The sequence below is a fragment of the Lynx rufus genome, unplaced genomic scaffold (assembly GCF_022079265.1).
Source record: "Lynx rufus isolate CCGP_SWC_20201006 ecotype Redwood Valley unplaced genomic scaffold, mLynRuf1.p SCAF_6, whole genome shotgun sequence".
Lineage (NCBI taxonomy): Eukaryota > Metazoa > Chordata > Mammalia > Carnivora > Felidae > Lynx > Lynx rufus.
The window spans coordinates 13,144,262-13,160,345 of NW_025814878.1; the positions used below are offsets into that span (position 1 = coordinate 13,144,262).

The 16,084-nt window shown below is 35.1% G+C and overlaps 1 protein-coding gene across 4 annotated transcripts in view; it reads right to left on the bottom strand.

Moving 5' to 3' along the window:
- STXBP5 (syntaxin binding protein 5) overlaps positions 1-16,084 on the bottom strand; it is a 173,227-nt gene that overhangs the window by 55,764 nt on the left and 101,379 nt on the right. For 3 of the 4 annotated variants that reach the window (XM_047101605.1, XM_047101608.1, XM_047101607.1), the window contains exons 17-19: positions 10,650-10,775; positions 8,835-8,986; positions 1,946-2,011 (exon numbers count right to left, since the gene is read on the bottom strand). In XM_047101605.1, the coding sequence (XP_046957561.1) occupies positions 1,946-2,011; positions 8,835-8,986; positions 10,650-10,775 (344 nt within the window). The remainder of the gene's footprint in view (positions 1-1,945; positions 2,012-8,834; positions 8,987-10,649; positions 10,776-16,084) is intronic. The other variant, XM_047101606.1, reaches the window with a different exon arrangement.

Here is a 16,084-nt window from a genome sequence, read left to right on the forward strand (position 1 = left end):
GAATTTTATTCTAGTTTCTACTGTATGTTTTAGTATGTATGCATGAGGGAGATCTATTTCCTGCTCTATGAAACACGTTTCAGGCACAACTACTATCTACTAAAATTTGTTGGTTTTTTTTGTGAAAGCAGTCTTTCCTCATATGCAGGAATGGATATAATTCTTCAGAAATTCTTATATCTTTCAGAGCATAGTCAAAGACTAAACTAAATAAAGTTTTATATCTAAGATAAGAATTTGTGATTTATCAATGATTTTTTCAGTCACAATGTTTACTTTGCAGTTCAAACTCACTTGAAACAATACCCAGTATCATATCATCTGTATGTTAAAACTATACTGTCCTTTCACATGGACAAAAAAGCATAATATATTTGAAAATGTTCAACAATGTTTGAGTTCCTCAGGTACAAAAGGAGCTATTTGGAGAGTTTTTACTTTTATGCACTTTTTATATTTATATACTTATGAGATTTTAGTATACTTAAATACTTACTTATAAATACCTCTTTTTGGTTATTCCGAACTGATATATATATATACACACACACACACACACCTGTACACCTGTTGAAAATTTGGCTTAGGATAATGAGGAATATTAGTTTACTTGGGTTCTATATTACATGTCCAAATCATCCAATTTGGCTTACAGCCTTAACACATTGACAATGGCATTCACATGGTCTTTGGAGAGAGAGGTGAGAAGACCAGAACAGTATTGTAGGTAGATGGACACAGAACAGCAGTAATGAAAAGATATTATAATTCTAAATTCCAAATTCAGAAATCACTCTAGGTCTGTCAGATCAGAAATAGAATTACTTGTTCCATATCATTCAAAGTTTACTGTACCAATGTCCAGACTTAGCAGTAGGTGCTAACTATGTAATTCTGATGGCTCCATGTTTCAATAATGAGTGAATTTAATTATGAAATTTAAAGATTAAGAAAACCAGAAGGTGGATATATCTTAAGAAAAGCTATAACTTATGTAGTATTAGGAAAAGGAATTTCAAAAAGAAAATTATCACAAAACTTTTACAGTTCTAGGTCTAATAAAATGCTAAACTGAAACATGAGGGAGTGAAGTAAAATGCACTTCTCAATATTTCCCATGCTTAAAATGATTTCTGATGTAGGAGAACCAGCCATGGAAGGATCCAAATCTATCTAAGAACTGTGTTACTTTATGCTAAGAACAATCTTTCCAGTACAAAGCTGACAAATATTCTCAGCCATAATGATTTAATATGGTAGTTAAAATTGTGAAGTTGATCTTAGTAAAGACTGGCAAAGTTTCTACCCACTGAAAATAATAATAATTCAGGATCCTCTTAATCTTAAGGAGACTGAAAAGGTACCAAAAATTATGTTGCACTGAAATATTTATATATACATAGATCACATAAAAACCTATGTAATATGGACAAAAAGCTATAATATAGCTATAAAATTATATCAAATATCACTTTGACCAAAACCAAAAACACATATGGCCTACAATTATTTTGTCTACAGTCACCACTGGATTATAAATGTTAAAAATCTTTGGTAATATTTAAGTGGACATTTTTCAAGAATTAGGGCACTATTCTACCAGATGATACCAGGCATGCCTAGAGCAGAGACAAGGTTGCAGATTAACTAACCCATCTGCTCCAATGGTGAGGAGTAAAATATATTTTCTCTAAAAAAGTGTAAATATTAGAAAGCCAGTGAACAGCTATAGGACTCTTAGCAGGTAAGAGCTGTGGATTTTTGTCTAGTGCATTTCTTTTCACTTAATGAGAATGCAAAGAAAAGTTATGATTTTTAGAATAAATATGTAACACAAAAGTTTCTTATAGGTGTTATTTTAAATACTTATCTGTAAAAGGAATTTTGATACACTACAATGGTTTCTGTAGATTATAATTCTTAATAAAATAAAAAAACAAATTACCAGAAGTTGGAGATTTGCAGCGATCCTCTGGGACTGCAGTCCCTTCACTAATATCACACAGACCTGCTAAAAAAACAAAACCAAAACCCAAATCACAATAGAAATTTATGTAAGAGCAGTTTCATCCCTATTTACAGCACACATTTAACGACTGACCATTTTTAAAAAAGCAGATGACTGGAGCGTACTGGCCTTGATACCATTGTGCCTGTAAATCTTGAGACAGGAAATAGGAACATTTGATATTAAATCACCTCAAAATAATACAGTAGTCATCAGTTAAGCAAAAAGAAAACTTCCAAGATATAATTTGCTATTCTTCAAGGACATTAGACATAAAGTAGAACTTTGTTGAAAAACAGTAATTTGAGGGGCACCTGGGTGGCTCAGTCGGTTAAGCGTCCGACTTTGGTTCAGGTCATGATCTCACAGTTCATGAGCTCGAGCCCCGCATCAGGCTCTGGGCTGACAGCTTAGAGCCTGGAGCCTGCTTCTCATTCTGTGTCTCCCTCTCTCTCTGCTCCTCCCCCGCTCATGCTCTGTCTCTCTCTCTCATTCAAAAATAAATACCACATTAAAAAAAAATTAAAACAAAAAAACTAATTTGAGAGTATATGATGGACTTATTGGACTTCTCTTGAGGGAAAATAAGTACTTGGTAATAAATTTGGTAATTTTTTACATCATAGAACTCTCAACTCAAACTTCAAAGTGGTTTCCACTCAGTATGTCTCAAACACATGCCTTGAATATTTATGAATAATTAAGAAAATATTTTGTACCTCCACATTTACAATATTTAAAATATTGTACATTACTCCTCTTATAGGACTATACCTCTTAATAATTAAGCCATACATTTTTAAAAGGAGCTCTAAAGAAATACTTTCTTTTCATAGATGTATATGAATTACATAGAACTTATCTTAGGGGATGGCCTAAATTCTTAGGAGAAACTGTAACAAGGTATTTTATGCTGTGGACAAGAATTAAAAGACATGGTAACATGCAGAGTAAACAATCAGTATGGACAGTAAGTTGTTTAGTGATTGGAATGAAAAGAATTTCTGAAAATTCTTTGAAAATTACAAACAAACACATGTCAAGAGTTTGGGATGGCTGGGCAACACACAAGGGGCTACATATCTAGACCTCAGAAATCAGGTATCATGTCAACATATGTACATGTGTGGCCAGTATCTACTTTGCCAATCTTTTGGTAAAAGACATAATGTCACAGTCCAGTCACTAAGAAGCCTTTTACAATAACATTTTCAGAGAACACGGAGTACTGAATTGGGTTTATAAAAATGTTTTCTATTTTGAATTATATATTTTTCTTCATTAAGTAGGAACTTTTTGAATGATAACCAGTTTTTTTTTTCTTTTTACACTTATTACACTAATTGTTCTGGAAAAACAAAACAAAACAAACAAAAACCCAAAACTAGTTTTTATACTTCAAAGATGATGGATGTAATAGGTATGAATTTAATCTTTCACAAAATATTCATTTATATAAATGAACTCCTTTAAAAATGTTTTTAATATTTATGGGGACACGAAATCTGAAGCAGGCTTGAGGCTCTGAGCTGTCAGCACAGAGCCCTATGTGGGGTTTGAAGTCATGAACCACGAGATCATGACCTGAGCCGAAGTTGGACGCTTAAACGACTGAGCCACCTAGGCAGCACTTTTCAAAAATTTTTAAATGTTTTATTTATTTTTGAGAGAGAGAGAGAGAGAGAGAGAGAGAGAGAGAAAGAGAGTATAAGTGGGGGAGGGGTGGAGAAAGAAGGAAACACAGAATCTGAAGCAGGCCCCAGGTTCTGAGCTGTGAGCAGAGCCCGAATGAACTCTTTTTGATAAACACTAAAACAGCAGGTCTTTAAATAGTAGTGATATACAGAAACAATCTAAGTGTCCATCTATGGATGAATGGATAAAGAAAATGTAGGCTTTATAAAAAATGTGGGGGATACACACACACACACACATATACATTCGCACACACAATAGATATATTCAGTCATAAAATAAAATTTTGCCATTTGTGACATGGATGGATGTCAAGGATATTATGTTAAATAAGACAGAAAAACAAAACTACTGTATGATATCACTTGTATGATATAGTGGGATCTAATCCTGCAGCCCCCCAAAATCCCCCAAAACAACAATAAAAAACAAGCCTATATATACAGAGAAGAGACTGGTGATTGCCAGAAGCAGGGTATGGAGGGTGGGAGAAATCGGTAAAGGCAGTCAAAGGTACAAACTTGCAGTTACAGAATAAATAAGAGATATAATATACAGCATAACTACAGTTAGTGATACTATACTGGATATCTGAATGCTGCTTAAGAGTAGATCTTAGACGCGCCTGGGTGGCTTAGTCGGTTAAGCGTCCGACTTTAGCTCAGGTCATGATCTCACAGTTCGTGGGTTCGAGCCCTGAGTCGGGCTCTTTGCTGACAGCTGAGCCTGGAACCTGCTTCAGATTCTGTGTCTCCCTCTCTCTCTGTTCCTCGCCCACTCATGCTCTGTCTCTCTCTCTCTCAAAAATAAATAAACATTAAACAAAATTAAAAAAAAAAGAGTAGATCTTAAAAGTCCTCATTACAAGGGAAAAAATATTTTGTAACTATGCAAGGTGATGAATGTTAACTAGACTTACTGTGATCATTCTGCAATGCATACAAATATCAAATTGGTATGTTGCATGCCTGAAACTAAAATAATGTTATGTGCCAATTTTACCTCAATAATAAATAGTGGTGATAGTAAACTCTAATATACTCTAGCACTACAGTGAGCCTAATACTGAATAAAAATAATCAATTTTGAAATTTTAAGCCTTCCATTCCATCTGGCTTAGGGTAAAAGTCAAAGTCCAACCCTACATTAATTGATATATGTGATCCTATGGCATATACTATGTGACTATGGTATATCATTTAGGTTTATGATTTCTACCTACCAATATCTTTATGGGTATTTACTCTGCTATCAGATGTAGTAGTTATCCTTTAAGGACAACAAGCATAATCATGTTATTCAGCATTCTATATCTACTGAGGCACACCACAGAAATTAGCAGTAGGCTATAAATTGACCCACTAAATAGATACCACGGTTTAGTCCATGGATTGGCAAATGTGAAGGCCTAGATTGGTTTTAGGGCCAGCTAAGCAAGGATGATGTTCTAATTAGCAAAAATAGCAGTGGAAGAGATTTGGCCCATGGGCCATAGTTTGCTGACTCTGGTTTAATCAATCTTGCAATTGTCAAACTGAACTAGGTTGCTTCCATCTGCTCGGTTCATAAAAAATATACATGGAATTCTTTATCAAATATCTGATTAACTTCAGGAAACATTAGGTCAACAGGCTGCCATAAACCATTAACGTAGTTACGAGATTAAAAAAGTAACACTGATTTTTTGTACTGTTAGTGAATTCCTGTTGATTTCAATTGACAGTTCTATTTTCAATATGCACACAAGGCATTTCAATACGCACACAAATCATTTGAGAATTCTGACTGATTTGTACTCAAATTTAATGACTTATAAAATATCTGACCTTTGAAAACTTGGAAACTGTTTACAAATTTTCTTCACAAATTCTCTTGAGATCTTTTTATTACCTTATTACTGTTTATTACCAAGGTCTGTTTTGCATACATAATGTAGCTTAGATTTTCATTTCTCTTCATTATTTTTCACTTTCCAGAAACATAAATAATTTCTCATTAAGAGAGTGTTGAGAAACAAAGTTATTTAGCTCTACATTCTGCTTTTCAACTATCATTTCAACTGATCCCTAGAGTCATAATCCTTCCTTAATTATATTTTCATTGAAACCAAACATTTTGCTATTTTCCCATTTTTTGAAAACCTGCCTATATTCAACACAGTAGTTACTGATTTATGCAACACTTATTATGCATCCTTGATTATATCCCTCATTTCTTATATAGTGTTTTGTTTCTTACAACACACACATGCACAAAAATATCAACTAGTATTACTAGGCTCCATAGCTATTTCTCTTTTTCTATCCTACTGAGAATATTGAAGACTTGAAATTAACTACAACTTTGTAGCCCAAATCTTCATTTTCAGAGACACTTCTCCAAAACTTTTGAAAATATGTTTCCTAAAGTCAGGAACAGCTTCGTCCCTCTAATTCCCTTCTTTATAATTATCAACTTCCAAGACTAAGTAACTTATTTCTCATGGGTCTATCATGTTCACATCACTATGCAGATCTTTTTAGGGTTTAAAATTATATTCAGAACAGAAATTTCCCTTTTGTATCCTTCACGGAGTCAAAAAGTGGTCAGCAAAACATGACACATACTAGCCTGTTTCACTTTTGTTATAATTAAGACTTTCAGCAGACATACACAGGTGGTTGAAATACTTTATCACTACTTGCCCCTGTAACAGCCTCATAATTTTTATTATGAAAACACTGTACATATTTTAGTTATGGGTTCAACTATATTTTAATACAGCTGTAAAACCCTTAGACAGTAATGCCTATAAAATAATTTCATCAGTGACACCTTACTTGTTATGAAACGTATTAGAATCTACTAGTATTAAAACATTTTTCCAAACTAATCTTAAAAAAAAAATAGAAGAACCTGGTGGTATTTGGGCTATACTTCCAGAATATATTGTAAAACACACCTTTTTTGCAAGAATATAATTTTTATCAATGCAATTAAAGAATTTTAGTATCAATTATCTCACATTTAACTTTATTTGAAATATAAATAATTACAGTATTTTAGAATTAAGGCATAAATATCCTTAAAATGTTAAATCACATTCTAAAATAACTTTCTTTTAATTTTATTTAATACATAATCCTAAATGTTATTACTGCTGAGCATAAGTATCTTAAGATGACAAAAGAAAAATTCAAATTGTTCTCCTGTGCCTAAACATCAAATAATAATATAAATAATATTACAAGATTTACTCTAGAATAAAATAAGATGCCATAGAATTTAAGAAAGAAATATTTTTGAAATCAGATGGTAAAACTGGTTTCTATCCTTGGATTAGTTTAGGTATTTAATTTCTGGAAATTTTATGAAACTATGATGAGGTATCAGGAATAAGATAAATGAATTTTAGGAGCAAGTTTTTACTTGCTCTGTGGTAAAACTGCCAAAAGTACTTGTCTTCTCTACCATGACAATGTTTTAACTTTCTAACATTATAAATATATATTAGTCTAAACTAAATATTAGTTTCTTTTGCTTTATTAAAAAAACTGGATTCGGATGCAAACATTTCAATGGCTATTTTCACATTCATATTATAGATGAATTCAAGTAACGAGGACAAATATTTAGATATGTAATTTAGAAATATAGTGCTGTTAAAAGCTCTTTTAAAAATAAATGAGAAAAAATGATTTTACATACAACAAACAAACATGCTGTGACTTAACTGATATGGAATAAATAACTTACTTAAGGACGAACGGAGTTTTTTCACAGATTCAGAATATAAGCTAGAAAGGCCGCACATGCAAGAAGTCACAATCAGCCCACCTTAGTGATGCAATGAAAAGCGAAGAAGAAAAAAAAAAGGAGACAAAGATACTAGAATGGTATGGTTGGGAAAATTTCTGCTGAAGATAACGCGAGACAAAATGATCACACACAAAAACAAAAATGGAAAAGAAAGTTCAACCATCAAGCTAAAGTGACAGTAAGGTCTATATCCCACCACCTTTTTCTTCTTCTGTCACGAACTGTGATAAAGGTAGCACTAGCTAATTATGTCATGAGAGCAAATGAGAAATGAATCTCAGGGAGAATTTTAATTCGGAGAGGCTGAGTTATAAGTATATACGTGAGCTTCCCAGTGTTCCACTGCACACTGGCATTCTGCAAACGGGCTAAGTCAGCCAGAGATACGGCTCCCCTTAATCCCTGGCCCAGTGGAACAGGTCCTGAGGAGACTGGAACCTGTAGGCCAGTAATTGCTGCAGGCCTCACTAATATACCCCAAGGGCCAGAGATCCAATACTATGGGGGTAAAAAAAAGTGGGGGGGGGGTGAGGAGTACTGGTATAGATAACCAACCAGACATATGAAAACATTTAAAATTAGACTACTTATGCAGAAAACACAAAAGAGTCCTACAAAGAGAATTCTTTTTTTTTTTTTTTTTTTTTTTTTTTTTTCAACGTTTATTTATTTTTGGGACAGAGAGAGACAGAGCATGAACGGGGGAGGGGCAGAGAGAGAGGGAGACACAGAATCAGAAACAGGCTCCAGGCTCTGAGCCATCAGCCCAGAGCCCGACGCGGGGCTCGAACTCACGGACCGCGAGATCGTGACCTGGCTGAAGTCGGACGCTTAACCGACTGCGCCACCCAGGCGCCCCTACAAAGAGAATTCTTAATGGGTTTGGGTTTGCATTGAATCAAGGCTACCTAAAACACTGTATTTTCATAGAATTCAAATTCACTTTTGCATTTACATTTTTTTCACATAGGAAATGCTCCCTCTAAATTAAATAGTTGGAACAATGAATTTTTGGTCTCACAATACCAAGTAATAAAAGGGGCAAAACTTTGAAATTAACTTTTGTTTCATAATAATGAGACAAATTTTCATCTCATAATTTAGATGAAGAAGCTTGCCACTGTGGTTCTTTCCCAACATTAATTAAAATCCTAAAACAAAAGCAAAATCTAATAATACAAAACAAAGAAGGCTCTAAACTTTTACTAGTTTTTGACAGTTTATATATATAGACTAAGTCAGACAAGCTATTTATCTCACTGAAGTACTTATATTCACAGAAGTAGCTTTAGTATTTATAGAAATCCTAAAACTCAGGACTTTTTCTTTATACCTCCTGAAGGTTGTCGAGATTTACGAGGAGACCGGGGTTCTCTCCGATAAGGATCATTGGAGCCATATAATTCAATAGTGCCCAGGTTGAGGAGTACTGCTTTCTGGAGGTAGTCTACCATAGCAATGCCATTACAATTGCCAAAAACTACCCTGGGAATAGGAAAAGAGCAAATACTTTAGCATAAACAAGTATAAGGATACGTACTTGTAGTCTTGAAGGCTGAAAAAGAAGAAGGATGGGTTTTTCACAAAATTCCTCTCTGAAACTGCAGACTATCAGAGGCATGGAAACACAGGTTACACATTACGTATGCCTTCTCATGGAACTGTACAGATCTTCTGCAGACATTAATGATTACAAATCAATATCATTAAAAAAGAAGTTGGCATAGGAAGTGAAACATGATCATAGTCATAAATCCCTATCCTAGGAAATCCATATCCTAGGACATGTTTTTTTTTTTTTTTTTTTTTTTTTTACTTAAGGGCATTTTGAGCAGCTCAAAAGTTGTGGTAATCCCTACAGTCAAGAATAAAACTAGAAAGCATTAAATCTTGGAGGTCTCCCTTTGGAGTATTCCAAATACCTTCCCAATTATAAGTCAGGAGCTACAAACCAAACAATTATGAATAAAGAAATTTTACTCTTTTAAGATGTCTTAAACCAGGAGTTGAAAACTGAAATGTATAGAGGGAGGGGCTCTGTAAGTAATATGAACGGGCCAGACAAGGGCTAGAGTGAACTGGAGAGTGTATGACCCATCTAAAGAGAAAAAGCTTCAACTCCATTTCTGCTGACGACTGTTAAGGAGGAACGGAGACATGGGCCAGATGATCAGGTTTTTCAGTTGAAGTTATAAATATGGATTGCATAGTAAATTATCTTGGCAAGTAGTTCAAATGTCAAAAATATACAAAAAAGGGCTAAATGCAATGTTAACTGTGAGCCCAATGAGCCTGTGATCAACTGATGTGCAACTTCCTTTAAAACTTCCTACTAGTTATTTTTCTTATTCCCTCCTTCCTTTATGGTTGTGGGCAGTGAAATATTAACAAGGAGAGGTTTGTGTTCTTATATTGTGGGGCAGCAAACCAAAGACATGAGAGAAAACCAGCTCAGACTATAGCCAATTTTAGCTAGGTATACATACGCAAGAGACAGACTGAGTGATGACAGAGGAGGAAGAAGAAAGATCAATGAGTCCCTAGGACTACATCAAGGAGACCCACATACCAGTAAATGGCCCTGGGACTGCACAGTGAGTGTGTGGCTTCTCTGATACCACAGTGCTGATTTTTAAAAAAACAAAAATACTCTAGGAGTCTACCAAATTATAGTAAAAAGTAAGTCTAATTAATACTAAATACTTGAAGGCATGAATTGATAACACACCTGCAGTATAAATACTTCAATAAACTATTACTATGCTTTTACAATTTATACAAGTGAACTTTGAAAGTAGCAAGAAGACATTATATAGGTTTGATTCAACATTTACAGAATCAGCTTAGCACAAAGTCTTCTGAGTTCATGTTGTTAGATCTCCATTATACTGAGTATTAATAAGGAAATCATTTCTGAGAGTAGAGCCAGGAGATGGTATATTGACTTCAAACCTTTATCCCAATTCATTAGGAAGCAGTATAAGCATACTCAGAGTAAATTATCTGAAACAGAATTATATTCCAAACAAATGCTGAATTTGATCTGTAATTAAAGTTATACAACTTTTTAATTGATGCTATAATGAAGATCATCTTTTCTATTTTTAAAAATAAAAGAATGTATGAGAAACACATAAATTATACTCACAATCCATAGGAAGAATTGATTGCCAGGCTGGTTATTTGTTGTGGTGGTTCTCCACTCACCCACACCAACTGAATAACTAGTTCTGTCTGATAACCTGGAGACTGTTTAAGTGGTGAATTTTTAACTCTGTAATAAAGGATAATATATTACCTTTTAACCCATCTTCAAGTATCTTATTAGCTCATGTAGCTATAAAGTCATGCATAAATAACTATACAAAACATAACTTTATATATGAAATTGTACTAAACACATAAAAAAAAAAAAAGAATCCTGTTCTCTAGAGGCATTTAATGTGGTTAGAAACAAAACCCGTATGTGAAAACAAAAATAAGAAATCATATGTAAGTTCCCATTATAAATTCAGGGCTTAGAAGCAGGGAGGGAGAAAACGAGAATGAGTAGGAAGGGGAAGGAGAAATGGGGAGAAGAATGAGGAGAACGAGAAGCCCAAGAATTAACAAGAGGGGGAAAAAATCCAGTTAGAAAAAAAAATGGAAGTTAGAAAAGTACCTAAAAAAACGGGGGGGGGGTAGTAAAAGTAGACTTAAATATATAGGGCACCTGGGTGGCACAGTTGGTTAAGCGTCTGACTCTTGATTTCAGCTCAGGTTATGATTTCACAGTTTGTGGGATTAAGCCCTAAATCAAGCTCTGCACTGACAAGCAGGGAACCTGCTTGGGATTCTCTCTCTCTGCCCCTCCCTTGCGTGCTTTCTCTCTCAAAATAAATAAACACTTAAAAAAACATAAAATCAAGCTGTAAATATATGGCTTAATTAAAAGTGGCCAAAACAAAATGAGTTAAATGAGTAAAAACAAAAAAATTGTGAGAAATTTATTTTTGTGTGCATGACACTTTAACGATTAAAAAAAAAATGTACTCTTTGAGTTTTGATTGCAGACTCTTTCCCCAATAGTTACTGAATAGGTGTTCAAAATATATTGCTTTTGCAAACATATGCAAACATGGAGGAAACCCTTAGTCAAAGATTAACAAGTGGAGAAGTTTGTCCACAGTGGAAGTGTGTGTAGTAACAGTGAGAAATCAGTACAGCAGGATAGGCCAGGGTGAGAAGTTAGAGGGTCTTCAGCGCCTCACGGCAAAAGTCTGATATTGGTAGAAAGAACTGAGGGCTTTTGAAAAGCTAGCATTTAAGTCCTGGCTCTGCCATTTTCCAACTATCTTCTTATCTAAAAAGTGGGAATATTACTACCTAATCACAGTACGGAGACATTTTGAGTGGCTATGAAAGAGCTGTCAATGGTCAAATTACACAAAAGTAATATATTTTTATTATTTTAAGGAATTAAAAGCCAAATGAAGGTTTATAAGAAATACTTTGGGAAGATTAATTTGGTGGAGATTTACAAGATGAAGTAGGATCGGAGAACAATTAGGAAGTACCTGTAATTCTGAAGTAAAACAGTAAGAAAAAGGTAGATTTGGAACATATTATGAAGTAAGAATTGAAAAATGCTTCTAAACTCCATGAAGGCAAAAACCCTGAAGTTACTTTTAACACTAGCACAGAAGAGGCACTCAATATTTACTGAATGAATGAATGAGCTGAAGGTTCATCAGAGGTAGATCATGGGAGAAAAAGAATACAGAGTGATTGTAAGTTAAGGAAAGGAAGGAAGGCATGAAGGAAAGAAGGAAGGAAAGAAGAGGAGAGAAGGAAAGAAAAAGAAAAGAAAGAGAAAGAAAATAAAATGTCAGAATGAAGAGCTAGTTTTACAGGAATATGCGGTAAGTTTGAGGTGATGGTAGGATTTTCAAGTGAACTACTAGTAAAAAAACAAATGTATTCCCAAGCCTCACTTTATTGAGTAAATCCATACAAAATTTTTTACAGTACTTGTTACACACATGTCAGGGGGAGTGAGGGAGTGGTTTATGAGTTGGAGGTTGGAGGCTTTCTAAGGCACACAGTTACTTAAATACCATACCTTTAATACGCGTACCAGGAAACTTCAAGTGGATTTGGAAGATAACATTTTTTTTTTCTTTAATGTAAGTAATTTATTTTTGTGGGTGATTACTATTTAAAAAAAAGTCTACTTTGACTTTAAGGTGAGAACATTTTTTGATTGCTAAGACTCCTCCAATAACTGCTCTTGTGAAACTTAAGCAAAGCCTGGTTACTTCAGCAATTTTTGAGGCTTCTGCCTTGGAGGGACAGTCTCATGGAAGAAGGAAGGGCAGAAAGAAAACTACGCAATGTTAAATCTCCTAATACCAATCTCAGAGGTAAGGATGCCTTTGAGTCATTTAGTTGATACTTGTAGTGAAGAAGACTGTCACCCCCGGTCTTTAGGGTGTGTTAGCCAAATTTTAGGGTAAACATGAATCACTGAGGGTCCTCCAAATATGAACCAAGTTACAGTTGCTTTTCCCTATGCAAAGTCTGTAAGGCAATACACTCGGAACTGTATGCTGGCCGAGGCAGAAGTTCTGGCTTTTCTCAGGGACGTACCCCCTAATCAGTGGCAGCCGTCCATCTCGAGATAGAAATGAAGACAGAGTATTTTTCTGAATAGAAGATTCTGAGTGTGTTATTTTCTCCTTATATGAATTAGGTAAGCTTCAAAGAAGTCGAACCTAATTACCTCATGCCGGCATATTTAATATGCACATTAAATCAGAACCTCAAGAGCAGAGCAAGCATTCACGGATAATATTACAAGTGCGTATGTGGGCACATTTAAAACTTCAGTGATAAAGACACACAGAATTCATGGAATTCTTAAATGACTTACAAGAGACCAAAAAAAAAAAAAAAAAGTTATTAAGCAAAATAAGCCATGCAAGCCTGCTACAAAATCCCTAGTTGGTAAAAAATTGGAAATTGGATCAACTAATGACAGGATAGGTTAGATTTAAAAATGCAAAATGAGGGGTGCCTGGGTGGCTCAGTCGTTTAAGTGTCCAACTTCAGCTCAGGTCATGATCTCACGGTTCGTGGGTTTGAGCCCCACTTTGGGCTTTGTGCTGACAGCTCAGAGCCTGGAGCCTGCTTCAGATTCTGTGTCTCCCTCTCTCTCTACTCCTCCCCCACTCACGCTCTCTCTCTCAAAAATAAACAAACATTAAAAAAAAATTCAAAATGAGGGAAAAAATGCAAAATGGGGATGGGTGGGTGTAACATTTTATGTCTATAATGATTACATGCAAGTTATTTTAATGATTTTAATGTATGTAAATTAAGGTTTACTTTTTTTTTTTTTACTTTTTTTTTTTCAACGTTTATTTATTTTTGGGACAGAGAGAGACAGAGCATGAACGGGGGAGGGGCAGAGAGAGAGGGAGACACAGAATCGGAAACAGGCTCCAGGCTCTGAGCCATCAGCCCAGAGCCCGACGCGGGGCTCGAACTCACGGACCGCGAGATCGTGACCTGGCTGAAGTCGGACGCTTAACCGACTGCGCCACCCAGGCGCCCCAGGTTTACTTTTTAAAGACAAGGGGTTGAACCTTTGTGAAAAGCTCCATAATTTGTACAAATGTATTTTAAATGTCAAAATAATGTTTGGAGGCTTTGCAGTTTCAACTGTTTATCTGCTTTGACAAACCGCAAAAGCACAATTAAAATACTAAAAACATAAATTTTATTGGTAAGGGGAATAAATCAAATAGCTTTTAAAATGATTCTTCAAAGGAACAAGTACATACAAAAACATTTTGTATAAAAGACAAACAAAAAACTCGGGGCACCTGAGTAGGCTCAGGATAGCTCAGTGGGTTAAGTGTCCAACTCTTGGTTTCAGCTTGGGTCATGATCTCACAGTTGTGAGTTCAAGTCCTGCCTGGGGCTCTGTGCTGACAGTGTGGAGCCTGCTTGGGACTCACTCACTCTCTCTCTCTCTCTCTCTCTCTCTCTCTTTCATGCTCTCTTTCTCAAAAATAAATAAACTTTAAAAAGCAAAACGAAACTCAGTATTAGTTATTTTAGTATCAGTTTAGTTAGATCTCTGACATTTAAAAACCGAATTTTGGGACTGTGGACTAAAACAACGTGAAGTTACCAGAAAACTATTAAAAAGAAAAAATGAGGTAGAACTCAAATTGCCTCCAAAAGCACTAGTGAATATGTCGATTTTAGACAAAAATCTCAAAACTCTGCCACCAAAAAGGTTACCAAAATAAACGTCAAAGACAAACTGTACTATACAGGCTTATAAGACATTTAATAAAAGGCTGGAGAAATACACATTAAAATCAGAAGAGCATTAATAGAAATTTTACAAGTTTAAGTTTAAAGCAAAATAGTACTGAAAAAGTAAAAGGGAAGAATGTAGAATTCTGTATTTCCAAGTCTCATTCTAGTTAAACATGTGCCAGAACCGCAGCAAAAAGGAATTGTGTGCATGGATGTACATGAGAAAGAGAAAAAACGTGAGGCCTTTATAAGAAATGCAGTTGCTTAACCTTGATGCTTGTATGTTTTCGATCAGATCAGCATTTCTCATTGCTGGCATCAGCCGCCTTCTGAGCTGGAAAGTTCTTTGTTGGGAGCACTGTTCTGCACACTTGAGCATCACCCCTGGCCTGCATGCACTAGATGCAACAGCACCCTGTTCCTACTGTTGTGACAAGTAATAACGGCTCCGGATATTGCCAAATGCGTGCAGAGGAGCAAAATCATCCCTTTTGAGGATTGTTAACACAAAACACATAATCTAAAATTTATATAAACACATAAAGGTATAATTTTTAAAAAGTCTATACATTTTAAATGATGATGATATAAAAAAAATCTGCCCTATGTTTGGGGTGAGCGCATTTTTGGGTACCAAGACCTTCTCCATAGTAATTCCTTCACGAAGCGAGGAGACGCTGGCAGATCTAAAACAAAACCAGGACAAACCTGGTTCTTTCAACTGACGTAAATTATCTCTCAGCAGCCATCTCTACCTTGAATCTACTAATCTGGGCTTTTGCTCAACTCTTACACTGAATTTTTGTTTACATTTTCCACAACGACAGTCATTACCCTAACTGACTTCTCTGTAAATGTAATTAATCATAGTCTTCATAAAATTTTTCAGTGGTCTTAACTCTTTCCTCATTGTTTTATTTCTCTGCCATATTTAAGGCCCATACCCTTGAAAAAGTTAATACTCAGTAATACAAATTAGATAGAAGAAAAGAATTTTATCTAATTTATTCCTATATAAAAGCAAAATGTATTCAAATCTGGAATGCCACAATAAAGGCATTTAAATAATGATACTGTTGTGCTAGACAAGATTCAGAAATACAAGAAAATGATCACAAAAAAACTGAATCTCTAAATATCAAAAGACCAGAATTTTCAGAGTGGTGGAAAGCACTCTAAATACACATTTGAGGGGCGCCTGGGTGGCTCAGTCGGTTAAGCGTCTGACTTCGGCTTAGGTCATGATCTCGCGGTTCTTGAGTTCAAGCCCCA